Source organism: Topomyia yanbarensis, chromosome 3 (assembly GCF_030247195.1).
Source record: "Topomyia yanbarensis strain Yona2022 chromosome 3, ASM3024719v1, whole genome shotgun sequence".
In the NCBI taxonomy this organism is placed as follows: domain Eukaryota; kingdom Metazoa; phylum Arthropoda; class Insecta; order Diptera; family Culicidae; genus Topomyia; species Topomyia yanbarensis.
In genome coordinates this window covers 81,809,196-81,826,623 of record NC_080672.1, presented here as the reverse complement: position 1 = coordinate 81,826,623, position 17,428 = coordinate 81,809,196, and the positions used below count along the sequence as shown (strand labels likewise).

General features: G+C 41.2%; 1 protein-coding gene across 3 annotated transcripts in view; it reads left to right on the top strand.

Moving 5' to 3' along the window:
- LOC131690024 (orexin receptor type 2-like) overlaps positions 1-17,428 on the top strand; it is a 651,430-nt gene that overhangs the window by 367,361 nt on the left and 266,641 nt on the right. For all 3 annotated transcript variants that reach the window (XM_058975467.1, XM_058975468.1, XM_058975466.1), the window contains one exon: positions 13,028-13,222. In XM_058975467.1, coding sequence (XP_058831450.1) covers positions 13,028-13,222 — 195 coding nt within the window. The remainder of the gene's footprint in view (positions 1-13,027; positions 13,223-17,428) is intronic.

Genomic DNA, 17,428 nt, shown 5'->3' with positions numbered 1-17,428 from the left:
GTGTATACCGTGTGTACTGAAAACTATAACCACGTTTTTCTCGAAATCACTTTTTGGAGCTGGCCGGAAATGTAACTCGAACAAATGATTTTTGATCGCTTTCAAATTTTTACAGTACATATTCCAAATTGATTTCTTCAGCGACGTACGAAGGATTTTTGTTTTTTTATTGCTCAACCTTTTTTAATCATCAATGTCGATTTTGATAACATTTTCGGCGTTTTTTCGCTTAAAAGTGCGCCATTTCACGCGCAATCGAAATTACAAAAGAACCTACGTATGGCGCTTGCTATAAGGAATCAGAAAAACTTTAGTTTTTGGCTCTAGGTCAAAAATAACGATAGAAAGATTTCCGGCCGTTGACCCCTTGAAAAACAAAAACTCCCTTGGGGGAAAATGATGCACAGCCGCCATCTTGTGATGAAATTGGTCGAAAAAATTATTTTGTGTGATTCAGTATTTATGTTATAAATCCCCACTTAACAAGATCTCGATTCACCTGTTTATTGCGTCAAGAAAAATTCTCAAAATAAGACTATTTTTTCGAGCTCTACAGTGCAGTGCCCCTTCATATCAAGCTGCAAAACTAATATGAAAACAGTAATGAATACCATTTCTAAGAAATCATTTCCGCGCGCGATTTATTTATTGTTATTATAACTACTGGCTATGTCAAGTTAGTACTAAATAAGTATAAAAATATAGTAGATCGGACATCCGGTTCCGGAGTGATGTGTAGAAGAGTGCTGTCAAGCAGAAAATTCCCATTTAAAGTACTACCATGATACACAAATAATAAAGTACCCAGGTTTTTTTACGCGGTTTTTTTTGCGCGGATTTTCTAATTAACGCCGTTTTTTTACGCAGATTTTTCAATTAACGCGATTTTTTTACGCAGATTTTCCAATTAACGCGGTTTTTGCAAAAATTTTGAATATATAGGGTGATGTGCCTATTATGGCAGTAGAGCCTATTGTTACCCTATTTCGTACCCCTTGGTTTCGAACCAAGCATATGAGATAATAACACTATCGATTTGGCTAAAGCAGGTGAAAAAAAATAAGCTCAAGTTATGTTCTTTATTTGTTGTGCACATATGTATTTAGAACTATCCTCTAAATCCAACTTTTAATTAAAACAAAATCACCTTATAGAAATATCTACTAATCCGCCTCACTCACGTAGTGAACCGCAACTGGATGCAACGGCGCTTAGCAAAATAAACACTTACGAGCCAGCATTTACCGCCTCATATCTCGTTATTCCAGCACAAATATACTAAACATTGCACTGATACATACCTTTATTTTAGCTGGAGAATCTTTTTACGATAATTTCACTTTAAAATCACTCGTCAAACACTAGAATAGGCCTAGTGTTATAATAGGATAAAACTAAATACGGGGGTTCCTATTATTGGCATGTTTTGCTGATACACTACCACAATCAAAACCAACTTTTTGTATCCATCATACAGAAAAGAATCACCAGTGCGGCCAAACCAAAACATGAACTTATAAATATAATGTAATGCAATTTCAGGTATAAGTAATCAATTACTTCAAGTTATTCAACTAATTGTTGATTGCAGATATTTTATTTTCATCTGCACATACAATTCGGATCGTGAGAAAGCAATGTGTGATGTGAAACTTGTCATTCCAGTTGCTAACCTTCGAATGGTTTTTTCTGCGTGCGCAATTCTGGGCGCTCTTCTACTAACAGCTGATGAGTTTCATTGATGTGCGTGATGTTTACGTTTGTTTTGATCGGCTGAAAAAAGCAGAATGATTCGTTTTACAAATCAACCGTTGGCGTCCATGATCTGGATAGCTAGTTAGAATCGACGCAAATGGAATATGAGGCATTGCGTTTCAACTAAATTGTTTTTCGATGAGGTGGAAATTGGCACACCCATGAGGCAATAATTGGATCGTTGAGGTGGGAATAGATGCACAGAATGGAACATTTATTTTCATTTATGCTGAAAATTGAGGCAATTCTGCTAAATAAGCATTATATAGATGTTTAAGAAACAGTACACTGATACTTTATGCTGAGAAAGGTTATAGATAATATGGCTTCTTTTAAAGTTGTACAAAAAATAGTGCGACCCTCTCCCTAATGGTGCCAAAATAGGCTCATCACCCTATCCTTTTGCATGCAAAAGACTTAGAAGATTTTCGGAAAGATGGAAGAGACGGGTCTGGAAGATTCCTTATGGCCCGCACCCCAACAATATGGGTATTTTCGGAATGGTCTTGAAGAGTAGGTTCCAGAAATTGATATTTGACGCCATTTTGAAATCAAAGATGGCGACTTCCGGTTTAGCGAAATTCGCTATAACCCAATCAATATGGGTATTTTCGGAATGGTATTGAAGAGTAGGTGCCAGAAATTGACTTTTGACGCCATTTTGAAATTAAAGATGGCGACTTCCGGTTTAGTGAAATTCGCTATAACCCAATCAATATGGGTATTTTCGGAATGGTCTTGAAGAGTAGGTGCCAGAAATTGATTTTTGACGCCAGTATGAAATCAAAGATGGCGACTTCCGGTTTAGCGAAATCGATATAACCCAATCAATATGGGTATTTTCAGAATGGTCTTGAAGAGTAGGTGCCAGAAATTGATCTTTGGTGCCTTTTTGAAAACAAAAATGGCGACTTCCGGTTTAGCGAAATTCGCTATAACCCAATCAATATGGGTATTTTCGGAATGGTCTTGAAGAGTAGGTGCCAGAAATTGATCTTTGACGCCTTTTTGAAATCAAAGATGGCGACTTCCGGTTTAGCGAAATTCGCTATAACCCAATCAATATGGATATTTTCAGAATGGTCTTGAAGAGTAGGTGCCAGAAATTGATCTTTGACGCCAGTACGAAATCAAAGATGGCGACTTCCGGTTTAGCGGAAATTCCCTACAACCCATGCAATATGGGTATTGTCGTAATGGCCTTGAAGAGTAGGTGCCAGAAATTTATGTTTGGCGCCATTTTGAAATCCAAGGTGGCGACTTCCGGTTTAGCGAAATTCGCTATAACCCAATCAATATGGGTATTTTCGGAATGGTCTTGACGAGTAGGAGAAAAAAACTATGTTTGACGCCATTTTGAATCCCAAGATGGTGACTTCCGGGTTAGCCACATTCACTATAACCCTGTCAATATGGATATTTTTGGAATGATCTTAACGAGTAGGTTCTAAAAATTGATTTTTGACGCCATTTTTAAATCCAAGATGGCGATTTCTGATTTCGCGAAATTCGATATAACCCAATCCATATTGGTATTTTTGGAAGTTGAAGTTGTAGTACAAATAGTTTTAATTGAACAGTTGAATTTACTTAAATATAAGCAATGTGTTTAATTTGAATAAATTCAAACCCCCAACTCACACAACATATGTCTCTTTCTTCTCTCTCTCTTCCATTCTCACCGCACTTTCCACATAAAAATATTTTACATTTTGCTGGTTTATGATTAGATCTTATATTTGAGGGTGATTTAGATGATTGCCCAAATTTTTCATGCGGGAATTTCGGTAAACCGGAAGTTGCCATCTAGAATTTTAAAATGACGCCAACCGTTTGACTGCTACTCGTCAAAACCATTCCGAAAATACTCATGTTGATTGAGTTGTAGAGATTCTCGCTAAGCCGGAAGTCGCCATTTGGGATTTGAAAATGGCGCCAAAAATCAATTTTCATGGAAAACCTTGCGGGAAAGATGCAGATTTATTTATTTCTGGCACCTACTCGTCAAGACCATTCCGAAAATACCCATATTGATTGGGTTATAGAGAATTTTGCTAAACCGGAAGTCGCCATCTTTGATTTAAAAATAACGTCAAAAATAAATTTCTGGCAACTACTCTTCAAGACCATTCCAAAAATACCCATATTGCTTGGGTTATAGCGAATTTCGCTAAACCGGAAGTCGCCATCTTTGATGTCAAAATGGCGTCAAAAGTCAATTTCCGGCTTCCTACTCTTCAAGACCATTCCGAAAATATCCATACTGATTGAGTTATAGCGAATTTCGCTAAACCGGAAGTCGCCATCTTTGATTTCAAAATGGCGTCAAAGATCAATTTCTGGCACCTACTCTTCAAGACCATTCCGAAAATACCCATATTGTTGAGGTGTGGGCCATAAGGAGTCTTCCAGACCTGTCTCTTCCATCTTTCCGAAAGTCTTCTAAGTCTTTTGCACTCAAAAGCACTTAGAATATTTTTTGCACAAACCGTGTTAATTGCGAAATCCGCACAAAAAAAACTTCCAAAAATATTCTAAGTCTTTTGCTGAGAGTTTTTTTGCGCGGATTTTCGAAATAACGCGGTTTTTTACGCGGATTTTCCAATTATTGCGGTTTTTTTACGCGGATTTTCCAATTAACGCGGATTTTCCTATTAACGCGATTTTTTACGCGGTACGTATCCCCCGCATAAAAAAAACCTGGGTGTACATCTTATGGCATTTTCGTTTTTGACAGTGCACTACACCGGTGTAGTCGGTGCTACACTCATTCAAACTTGGGTATAATCAGTCTATTTCTTTCTTTGCACTACACGGGTGTAGCACCAAGAAAAAACGAAAACGCTATTAGAATGGATGTGATATTAGTTTGATTTTCGGGTCTAGATCACTAATGAGTAAGCTGACCAACTCTGACGAAAAAATTCGTACGCTTTGCGATCTGTTTGCCCGAGCGTGGTAAACGATTGCGCTTCGTTGCGGTATGGTGTACGGATTTTTTCGTCAGACTTGGTCAGCTTACTAATGAGCAATCAGAGTAGCTTTGACTTCATTAGCCGCCTATGATCACCCGAGGAACATGGCAATCTTCCTAAGTTAATTTCATACCTATTTCTCAGCGGTTTGTTGTCCGATTTTTACAAGCTTGATTGCAAATGAAAGTTACAATACTTCCATCGACAGCTATTGAACTTTATTCAGATCTGACTTTTGGTTCCGGAGTTACAGGTTGGTTACTGCGGTCTCATAGGGATTTCCCAAATAAACCGCACATTCGTAATACCTTAGAGGTTTGAAATCTATTGAAAAAGACATCAAATTATTTCGATGTGCAGGTCAAAAGCACCGATGGCAAATCAAAGATTCTTTGAATATATGGCTCACTATCGACAATTCCAGAAGTTCCGTTTTTCGGACATATTCTAGAATGGTTTTTAGCATCAAATGGAAGTTCACCTCTCCATGCTTCCTATGCACCCTAGCCGACACATTTGGGATGAGTCGGTCGGTCTACCTTCCTTTCACCGCGTTGTGCCACTCCTGCTGCAACGTAGTCAGTCCGAGTCCGCTCTGACCAGTCTTCTTGAATTACGTGCGTTTCTCCGCTGGTAGCAATCCACGTTCTCAGTCAGAGTGATGCAGATGAGGGTCATCCCGGCGATAACGCACACTACCTCCGAAAATATTGTTCTGTAAGCACTCGCGACTCGTACGGCCATCAGCCGAAATGTCCTGTTCAGCTTTTCACGGTTTCGCTTGGTTTTCAGCGCAGCACCACACGGGCAGGAACCCCGTATCGGAGTGTCGATGACGAAACAGTAGATAGCAGACATCTCATGCTGCTTCTTTGACCGCCGACGTTTGGCATGATCCTCACTTTTTCATTCATAGGCCTCGTCGACTTTTCGCAGGCGTAGTCGACGTGATTGTTGAAGCTCAACCGGTTGTCGATTATCACTCCCAATTGATTCAGTGCACGCCTCGAGGCAATCACGTCCCCTCCAACGTCCATCTGCATCCACTAAACCACTTTGCAAATACTGGCCAACAACACCTTCGTCTTGTAGTGAACTATTTGCAGCTTGACCCCATTCATGCAGCTCTCGATCGCGTGTATTGTCTTCGTCACCGACACCTCCACTTCTTCAAGTGTCTCACCCATCACCGTTAGTGACACGTCATCCGCGAATACCACGATTTTCACTTTCCTAGGCAGCCGCTGCGTTAAGACCCCATCGTACATCCCGTTCCAAAGAGTTGGACTGAGAATAGAGCCCGGAGGAACGCCCGCTATGATTCGCATTGCCCTTCGCTCGTCTCATACAGCAACACTCTGCTCTGGAAGACATGGATAGTCGGGAACCCTCATTCTGTGCAGCGCTGCGTCCATGACCTCCCAGCTGGCGCTGTTGCGCGTTCTTCGCTTCTATCATGATCACATCACAGCATGGATCTCCTCTTCGCTTCTGTTTAGATGCCTTCTCAGCACTCTCGAACACTGTCCAAATTGCATCCACTGTCGATGCTCCATATTGGAGGAGCGTAACAACTGCACATGAACACGTCATTGATTAGGGCGATCGCGGAACACTTCTTGAATAGATCTACCCAAAACTTGTATCACAGTCTTTCCCGCTCTATCCGCCACCCAGTTACCGTTATCAGAGTGAACTTGATACGGCTCTGCAATCGAAGCGACGTCACAACAGTTGTTGTGCAGTGTCACAGTGTCTACTACTAACACAAGTTGAATATGTTCGGTCTACGACTAGATGACGGAAATCGATGTTTCAAACCATTTTGATATCCAAGATGGCGACTTCGGGTTTAGAAAACGTTCCATACCCTCAACATCGTGGAAATTTTCCGAATGGGATTGATATGTGGATGTCGGAAATCGGTGTTTTATGTCATTTAGAAATCCAAGATGGCGACTTCTGGTTTAGAAAACTGTATAAATTTAATATTATAGGAATTCTTAGGATGGGATTGTTGAGTAGTTCACGGCATTGTTTTAGATTATTTTTAAATCCAAGATGGCTCCTTCCTCAATAACCTCGACAATATTGGATTATCGGAATGGGATTGGCGATTGGATACTGGAAATAAATGTTTTAGACCATATAAAAAACCAAAATGGCGACTTCCGGTTCAGAAAACTGTCTTTGTTCTAGAGAACTATATATGGCTCTACAGTCAGAATAATATTGAACAAAACGTTTTATAACGTCCGTAACGTTATAAAACGCTTTGTTCCATTTTATTCTAACTGTAGAAGCGTAAATAATTCCCTCAGCAATATGGGTATTTTCGGAATGGGCTTTACGAGTACATGGCGAAAATCGATGTTTAGACCATTTCAAAATCCAAGATGACGGCTTCCGGTTCAGGCAACTGTATTAACTCAACATAGGTATGGGTATTTTCGAAATTAGAATGACAAGTGGACGACGGAAATCGATGACGGAAACTATTTTGAAATTCAAGATGGCGACTTTCGTTTTAGAAAAAAATTTATGACCGCAAATATAAGGGTAGTTTATGAATGGGCTTAACGTCACACATCGATTACCGTCATCTACTTGCCATTTAAATACCCTAGTATTGGGGGCTTTTGAGAAAATTTGTTCAATCGGAGCTCGAATTTCAAAATGATTCCAAAAATATCCACTATCCGCCATGTACTCGTCAAGCAAGTTAAGAGAATATCTTGATTTACTTCTCTTGCATTTTTATCGATTCATTTCATGTGTTATTCTTTACAGAGCTTATGCATATAGACCTTTACTGCCCATGATTGCAAATCAGTCCCATAAAGATATGAAATCACATAGAAAACGGTACAAATATGCGATCATGGGCAGTGTAGACCTGTGCTCGAAGACGACCATAATTCACCTATGACATCGGCTGAACTTCATACTATACTGAGCATTATGTCACGAGCCTAGAGTGAAAAAAATCATCAAATCATACTTATTGCCCATATAGCTCTTAGCTTCTGTATATCAAAAAGTTCTTAAATGACCATAAACATCAACTGGTCACAATATCTCATTAAACTTTGTATTATGGTCCTCCATGAGTATGTACCGCATCCATATACGACAGAAAGATAACTGGATGCGCTTGTAGATCTTCACTTCAGGAAATCCTTGGAATACCTGGAACATGAGTAAATACAAGCATACCTATCTAACTATGTGATACCGAATAGTTTTTAAGATATATAATCATTCGGTTTTGTAAACTGATTTTACGAAAGGAAATTTTGTAACAAAATAAAGAGAACTTTTTTACGAACTAGATCCCAAATAAAGACCACTTTTTTATACGAAACAAATTCAAGACGGCCAAGATAGCGGATGAGCAATATACGCGATAACCCTAACAATATTGGTATTTTGGAAAGGGCTTGACAAGTAGATGATGAAAATGGACAATTGAAATCTTCTTGAAATCCAAGAGGACGATTTCCGGTTGAGAAAGTCACGATAACCATAACAATATGGGATTTTAAAGCGGAATTTGGCATCTTGGATTTCAAAATAGCTTCAGATATTCATTTTCGTTATGTACTGGTCAACCTCATTCCGAAAATAACCATAATGTTGAGGTTTTAGAAATTTTATCTGAACCGGAAGTCGCCATCTTGGATTACAAAATGGCTCAAGACGTGGATTTCCGTCCTTAACTCGTCAACCCCATTCCGGAAATATCCAACTTTTATTAGTAACAGTTAGCTAAGAAAATGTAAAATTTTCTACAACTTCTTACTGTACTGTACTCTGTACGTACACAAACTTTTTTTTTCGAACTCAGTTTATTTCGAATTTACGTAAAAAAGTGTTCGTAAAAAAAATCCTTTCAGCACTCGCAGCACTTGGAACTCGAATTCTTGGAAAAATGGTAGACTCATTACCATTTGTTACAACAATCGCTCTGCACAGCTAAAGTACAGCGCGAAAGTAATTTTCCTCAGGTTCTCAGTTTTATTTTTAATAAAAATAGAACCCCTCATTCAAATATAAAAAACCTTTTGATCTATTTTTTATGGTCAGTGAGCGTGTCTCCTCGCTACGGTTATTATCTGATGGCAACAATACCCGAGAGGACTTCTTTTATACTCTTTTTTTTTCTTCTTCCCGGCGTCGTCGCAACCTTTTTTGTGGAAGGAGTAAAACAACTGGTACATTAGGACAATAACAATTGCACAAACGAAAATCAAAACCACTTCGTCGGAGAAGTAGAATTGAGTGGATAAAATTACACTTCATTGCACAGAAAAAGAAAGACTAGAGGAAAGAAGTAGTGAAAATGAATGACCGAATCACGAGATGTTGGATCCTGCCAAAATGACAAAGATCTGGAAAGCTAATGGTGTAAAAGAATTTGCGCTCCCTCCCGGGAGGATATTTTCTGTAATTGAGGTTCGGTGAATTAGCGTCTTATGCCAGTCAATTTGCATTATCTTGCGGCGGAAAAGAAATATCTGATTCTATAAAATGGTTGGATTATACCGGCGTTTTAACGCGGTTGGCTATTGCGCGAAAAAAAAAGATTATTCGTTTTTATGAGGTCATAACTTAATTTAATCTTAAATTAAAGATTTGATGAACGCACCGGGTCAGGTTTTTCATTAATTCATTTTTAAGAATATTATAATTATAATCAAAAATCTAAGGTCAAGTTAACTAAGTTTCATCGGAAACCCGCTTTCTACAAGAAATTGAATCAGAATTATATTGCAGAATTTTAAAACTCAATTCCGATGAAATTGTATCAAAAGAATGCCCTCGTTACTGTTGTTGTTTTGATTGAGTACCATGAATAAAACCAATCAAAACGGCAGATTGATCGACGCATCTCCCATGACACCTGGGCTCATACAATTCAACAGAAGCGACAGGAAAACAAATATTAACATATGCAAAAAGCATGAAAACCCATTTACACCAGTCTTCCAGCCTGTTACGGCGGATAATAACTCGGCAGATCCAATTTCCTTATTTTCGCAATAAATTCACTGCCTTCCTGTTTTCCTTCCCGGTGGGGCACGTGAAGACCAACAAACGAAAGCAAAACCGCACCGTGTGAAGCAGGCATAAACAAACAGGCAACCGTTGCGAAGCAATAGGATTACGATCCTTAAGCAGGTCAAAAACCACCCGCCCCAACGCGCGGGGACGAGTTGAGTAAGCAAAAGAAACCCCATCATGTACGCACAACCCCTTGAGCAACAAGATCTACGTTGATGTTGATGTGGGAAATTCTTCAATATTTTGACTAAGCCCGTCGGTATAATAAGCTATACCGTCAAGTCACCAGTCACCGTGCGTTTAAGCGAATTTGGCATAACTTTAAGCCCTGTTTTTTATCAAATTGATAACCTCTCTCATAGTCACCGTAAAAATATCTTCAAGATACGTCACAATATAAAAATTATATAAAACTATTAGCTACAAACGAGAATAAGGAGTTAGGGACATTTTTTTGGAACATGTCATAGTCACCAGTCACCGTTATATGTCACCATTAACCGTGCATGAAGGGATCCATTTACCGTGCATTTAAAAGTATGATTTAACTTTATTTAGAAAGTTTGAAAAAAACGATGAACTGAGAGGATTTGTGGTTACAGGGAACTAGTTCCGTCGATTTCGTGGTTTTGAATTAATCTTAGTTTTTCTTTTCTCTTCTCTTGCTTGTCTTTTGGTCGCTAATTCCATTTCCTTGATAGCTCGTTTCTGCTCTCGCTCCTTTCGCTTTAGATTTTTCGCTTCTTGTAGTGCTTTCTTTTCACGTTCTTTTGCTTCCATGAACTCAACGAACACTTTGCTGGTGGCAACTGAAGGCGGATGAAGCATTTCTCGCTTTTTCTTTGCTTTGTACGGAAGCACAGAAGATACCCTGGAAAAAGACATTGTGAACGCATCTTCATCATTCGAAACCGGCAAGGATCCATCGCATACAAGCTGGGCTGATTCTGGAAGCACATTCTCGGTCGTATATTCTGCATCTGCTACAAAATGTAATTATTAACTTACGAGAATATTCAAACTTCACAATTGACAGAATTTACTTGTTTGGTCTGCTACAGAATCACTACTGGCATAAATATTGGGAAGAGGAACAGGTACCGTAAGGGAACAATCGCGTTTCATTCCTCGCCACAAGTAAAATAAGTTTGTATCCGCCACATTTCCTCTCCAGATCACTTCATTCTCAGCCTTCTGGAACTCAGCCATCTGCTTAATGGTCAAGCGGTCCTCAAGTGCTCCCAAAAGTTTCACTTCCTCAGATTCCAGGCGATCAAATTGAACATTGCCCGTGTTTATAGGAATAGTAACATGGCCGATATCGGAAGGAAGCGATTTATAGTCCACCGCATCTGGATTCTAAGGATAAATTCCACTTTTTCGAAATCCATTCCTAATCGCTGAGTTCTTGCCCGTGAAGGCTTCCAAGGCTTGCTTCATAATTGAACATATTTCTGCCTTGTGGATTGCCTGAACTCCACGCCGACTGCGTTCTTCGAGGATCGTGTTTTCCCAGTGCTTCTTTAATGGTCCGAAAAAGCTAACGTCAAGTGGCTGAGTTAGATGCGTGGAATTTGGATACAAAGCTATCAATATGATTTGGTTGCGACGACAGAAATCAGTGCTCATTAAAGTCACATGACTCTTATGCCCGTCAACAAACAAGAGAACAGGAAACGGATTGTTGTTCTTTTTTAACCAGGGAAGAAAAATGTTCCTCAAATAATCATGGAAAGCATCTCCGTTCATCCAACCACTTTCAGTTATCCCAATACCATAGTCTTCAGGAGCACTCCGAGCAATTTCTCCAGTCCAAATACATTGGACTTCCTGACTGAAATTTGAGGGTGTCTTTTGACAAATAGAGACATCCATTTTTTTCCGGGAATTCCATTTTTGAACGGAGTTTTTAGCTTCGTGAGCCGGACATACTGTCCCACACTGATCCGGAGCCTTTTGAATGTGATTGGAAGACCCAAACGAGCAGAATTCTCAATCCATTCCACGATATCACGTTCGGTTTCCGCCGATAACACCGATGATCCACCAGGTTTCGATCCGGCTGTATATTTGCGGTTTATTTTATCCCGAATAGTCTGCGCTGGAATATGGTATTCCCGGCTAACGAATCTCACTGGTAATCCACGCCGGACAGCATCGAGTGCTTTCTCTAAATCATCCCCAGAATAGCGTTGCTTCTGGAATTTCTTCTGGCTCATTCTGTATTAAATTAAAGGAATAGTTATTCATGTTATTCACAAACGGTGAATGGAGAGTATTGATTTCACCGTGCATTTTTGTTTAGGTTGAAATGCAAATGAAACATATTGTTCAAATACACTTGTTGCGTATAACTAAAATACAAACCTCAACTTTCAATTTCGTGATGATTTTGAGAAAAACGTCACCTGATATTTTATTTTTCAATCTAAAACGTTACAAACGTTGTACCCACAGTTTTACTTGAAACGCTGTCAGAGAGCTGATTGACTTAGAAAGTAAACAATCCTACACGTCAAAACATAACTAGAGACGTTTTGTCATCGCAAGTCTAACTCAATGACAACTCTTTTATTATAATTTAGTAGTGTACACGCAAAAATTTAGTAGTTTTGACCTACTTAAAAAAATAATGAAATTAACTTCGCAACTGCACGGTGAACGGAGCACGCACGATGACTGGCGACTTGACGGTACACGACTTCGCATTTCAGTTGTAAATTGACAGGACAGATCGTATAGGTAATTCAGAAATTCGTTTACGGCCAACATTCGAACTGTCCGGATGGTTGAGAGAACAAAGAAACAAGATTAGCGACCCAATTGACAAGGGAACGAGGGTAGGAATTAACGCAATTATGTTGATGTCTAGCTGCAAAATGCTATATATTCTGAAGGAAGGTTATTTAATTCGTTATTTCCCGTTACTGAAGGTGTCAGTTGAAATTTGCCGATTTAAATCCGCTAAAATATATATGTCTGGAAATCGATGCAAATGTAATAATCTACAGAAAAAGATCAATTAAGCCATTATGTGAATGTTTCGATTCCAGTCCACCGAATAGTCTTTCTATTCGCAAACTAAGTCTTCTCAGGAAAGATCATTTTGATTACAAATAAATGTCTTTTAATTTTGAAAAACTTCTTGGTATGAAAATTTAAACTTCAGCTACTGGCGACTGTTGCTAAACGCTACTAAACACATTGTTTTTATTTTACCTCCTTCCTGTCAGGTTGGCAACGCGCTAGTTTGCATCGCCGTCTACACCAATCACACGATGCGCACAGTAACCAACATTTTCATCGTGAATCTGGCGGTGGCGGATTTCTTCGTGATACTGTGCTGCCTGCCGCCGACCGTCGTCTGGGATGTAACCGAAACGTGGTTCCTGGGCCAAGCCATGTGCAAGGTCATCATCTACTTTCAGGTGAGTACAAGAAAATGATCCCACTGATAGCTACTTTCGAAATCAAAGTTGTATATGATTGCAGAGGAGAAAATGAGATAGCCTCTGTCATCTAGACAATCAGTTTAGAATACAGTAACCAGCCGTCCCGTATTCCGCAAGAAAATGTTCCGCCTTAGTTTGAACCCTTAAAAATATCCGACGATTGAAAATCTTTCATTTAGTTTAGGAATTATTTTCCACCTAAAAGGGCAATTTTCTTAGGTAGGTCCGAATAGCCCCGGATTCCCCTATCTTACTGCAGCTTTCGAAGGGTTGCTCCTCAGGCTCAATCTTAGTTAAAATGCCTATAGGTTTCACACAATCCGGGATTAGGTTGACGTTTTTCAGAGTGATTGCATAACCTTTCTATTTGAGAAAGACAAAAATGTGCCAAAATCCAAAAAAGTGAATTTTTGTCAATTTTTTTTTTCGAGTTTGCATCAAATCTCGACGTTTCATGCACCTTAAAGACATTTAGCATCAAAAATTTAAAAAAATATTTTTAATTTTTCCTATAACTTGTATGGGAAATTTCTGTGTGGCCGCACTCTTAAACCCGTAATTCCGGAACCAGAATTCCGATCGATCCAAAATTCAATAGCAGCCGATGGGAAGCATCATTTGAGACTAAGTTTGAGCAAATCGGTCCAGCCATCTCTGAGAAAAATGAGTGACATTATTTGAAACATACGCACATACATACACACACACACACATACACACAGCAGGGACAGGAGGACAGAAGTTCAGGGGCTTAACGACCCCCCGCCCCGGACCTACTGCGAGTTGGAGAGTCTTGCTAGGATATGGTGGGGCAAGGCAATGTTGGGCTCTGCCAAACCTCTAGAAAAAGCCATATAAATCCGAATGCAGCTCCGACGAAGCGAGTCGGTGCCGCTTCCGCTAAGGTTTTATCCAAGACTTTAGCATAAAGCACCCTCACCCAACTGGAGTGCCAACCGGCACATTAGGATCGACACCAGTAAGATCCTAATTACGGCATACTGGCGGCAGAACACGGATGTGAATAAGAATTTCATCGAAATTTATCTACGGACCGACAGCCACGCCATTCCGCTACCCTAGTAAGGATGGGTGACACTTCCCCGAAACGGCGAGTGGGCTAATGGTACTGGCTGCCCCCCGTCCCAGTAAAACTTTGGTAGGTCTCCAAGTACGTTCGAAACCCGCAATCTTAGCTGGTGCAAGTAGGCTCAGTTGAAGGCTCATGACCAGCGCCAATCCGGCTCTGATCGCGGTACCCCATGAAGGACCGCGTCAACCCTTGCATGCGACCTCACTGCTCGCAAAGGTAACCATGGGATCATGTGAGGCGACTACTTATTACGGGCGTAGATAGCGGCTTGGAGTTGCGACCCAAAAAGCATGCAAGAAGACAAAATCAACAAAAACAAGAAAAATTCTAACGGAACCGTTTGCCAAAGGTGGGCTAGCGAGGTCACCGACCCAGCATAACGAACAAGTGCAACAGCAAGTGCAACAGCAGCAGCAGCAGCGAGAGCAGCCTAGCGAGGCCATACAGAGCACGAGCGGCGATAAACCAATTGGACGCCAAGGAATGCTAGGATTTCAGGTGCGCACACCGAAACCAAGCGTTACCCAAGAAGACCAGCAGTCTGGGTTACGGAATTGAGGCAAAAAATTGAAGAACTCTACGAATTCGTGGAAAGCAATGGCAACGTGCACGGACAGATCAAGGATCTAGCGATTACCATCAAATCCGCCGTAGCAGCAGCCGAATGCGAACAGATGGCGTTACTAGAGCGAGCTGAAAACGTCGAAAAGACGCTGAAGTCCACAGCGATAGAAGAAGCAGAAACCTATGAGACACCGAAGGGTGACCGGTATTCTCGCTCTGTGAAAAGAATAAGGAAAACGCCAGGAGAAGAGGAGGAACTGAAAAGCCCAGGGAGGTCGGTGAAGGACAGTGAAAAACCGACAATCGCAGAGTAAATGGCGAACCGTAGAAACCGCAGAAGAGAGAAGGAAAAAACAGAAAGAAAAGGAGGAAAAGAAGAAAGAAGACCTTCGGCCACGCCAGCAGAAGCAGAGGGGAGACGCTCTAGTCGTCAAAGTAAACGAAGGCGTGACGTACGCTGCGATCCTCAAAAGGGTGAGATCCCAAGTTGAAGGAGCTGGGGGAGAACGTTATAAGAACCAGGCGTACTCAGAAAGGCGAAATGCTGTTCGAGCTGAAGAAAGACCCATTGATCAAGAGCTCGGCCTACCGGGAACTCGTGGCAGAAGCGGTGGGAGGAGAAGCGAATGTGAGAGCATTAGTTCAGGAAGCAGTGGTCGAGCGCAGGAATCTGGACGAGATCACAACGGAAGACGAAGTGAGAAGCGCGCTAATAGAGCAAGGAAACCTGAAGAGAGAGCAGATATCAATAAGATGGAGGAAAGCGTACAGTGGCACACAGTCAACAGTGATATGCTTATCGCTAACCGCAGCCAACAAGCTTATGTCGTCTGGCAAGATCAAAATCGGGTGGTCGGTGTGCTCGTTACGATTAATCCCTAGAGCCACTAAACAAATGAAGAGGTGTTTCAGGTGCCTGGGTTTCGGCCATCCAGCAAGAAACTGTAGAGGCCCGGACAGATCTGATCTGTGCAGAAAATGTGGGGAGACGGGATACACTGTGTAAGTAGGGGTTTGCCCACTACTCGGGTTCTTAATTGCCCGGCGGACCCTTCCTTTCAGGGCGGCCTAGGTGCTCCTACAGAATTTCGGATTTTCGTTTCAGAACAAAAAGTAAACAAACAAATAACCTAAATTTACCAACTTTTATTTGCTGTGTCCACTCTCCCTCCACTTCACTACGGCTGCTGGTGATTCGCTGCTGCGGGCGGAAAGGCGGGCGGCTTCTTCCGACCGGCCGGGTCAACAACGGCCGCGTTCTCCTTCGGTCGTATCTTCGTTGGCTGCTCCGGCAGCGGTCCTTGTCTTTTAGCTAGGGAGGTGAGCTTGGCTCCTTTGTTGGAACCTCCCTAGCGACGGTGGTGATGAATCACCGGATTCTTCGCTCCCCGCAAAGAATCCCGGAAGACACCGCAGTGTTCTTCCCAGGGGGAGCCGTTGTCCACCCTGCTTCACCCTCCTTGGCTATTAGCTGGGAAGGAGAGCAAAGCTCGTTCGGCTTATCCTTCCAAGCGAGGGCGGAATGGTGCGTCTGGATCCTTTACGGTTAGCCGGGGAAGCGAAAGCTCCTTGATAATTAGCTTCCCCCGACGGCGATCCAGCACCAGAAACAAACGAGTACCCGAACCACGGGCCGGCACTTTCTGACGGGTATTTTTACCGTCCACACGCGCACTATACCGTACTGGTTATGGTGGCGGGAAACTGTCCCGAAAAACACAAAACTGATCAGGCGTCTGTTCGATGCCGTGGTCCGTCACTATCTAAAAAAAACTCGATGGCCGCCAAAAATTACTACACCTATCTGGACTAATAACAACGTTCATGGACTATTATTTAAACGAAATTTACATCAAAAACATGAACGAGCATAATGACCAGCGGTGAGTTATGTTGCAATAACAATACACTCTACGGAGAGAGTACGCACAAATAGGTATATTTCCACCCAGTGCTAAATTGTTACCCTGACGGGTTACAATCTCGCCCACACCGGGTGGAAAAAAATTGGCAACAATTTTTTTTCTAACCTAACACCTAACACCGATACAATAATAATACGCAATGAATAAATAAATAAATAAACAAAGAAAAACTAACTACACCTAATTATTTCTTCCGCAATTTATCAATAATTCATGTCAAAAAAAACTAATCGACCGGCGGTCCTCATTGGTGAAAAGTTTGCCTGTGTTTGGTCTGATAATACTGACAGCATACGCGAAGCGAGAGGCTATCAGCCATCGTCATTACTCGGCTATGGGTTGAACCCTAAATCCAATCTGAAAACAAGATTGGTAACAACTCGAAATTCCCAAAATTCTGCAAGTGGCATTGACAATTTTTAATGTTTCAACTTGCAGGGGAACGGTTGTCGGCATTATTTTGCTTGTTTTTTTTCTCGACTGTCCAGAAATGCCTCGTGTTCTTACGGTACCAGTACTACACGCTTGTGTTGGGGTTTCTATCCAAATACATTCATACAATTATCCCATTCATTCATCCTCAATCACTGGCCTACTCGA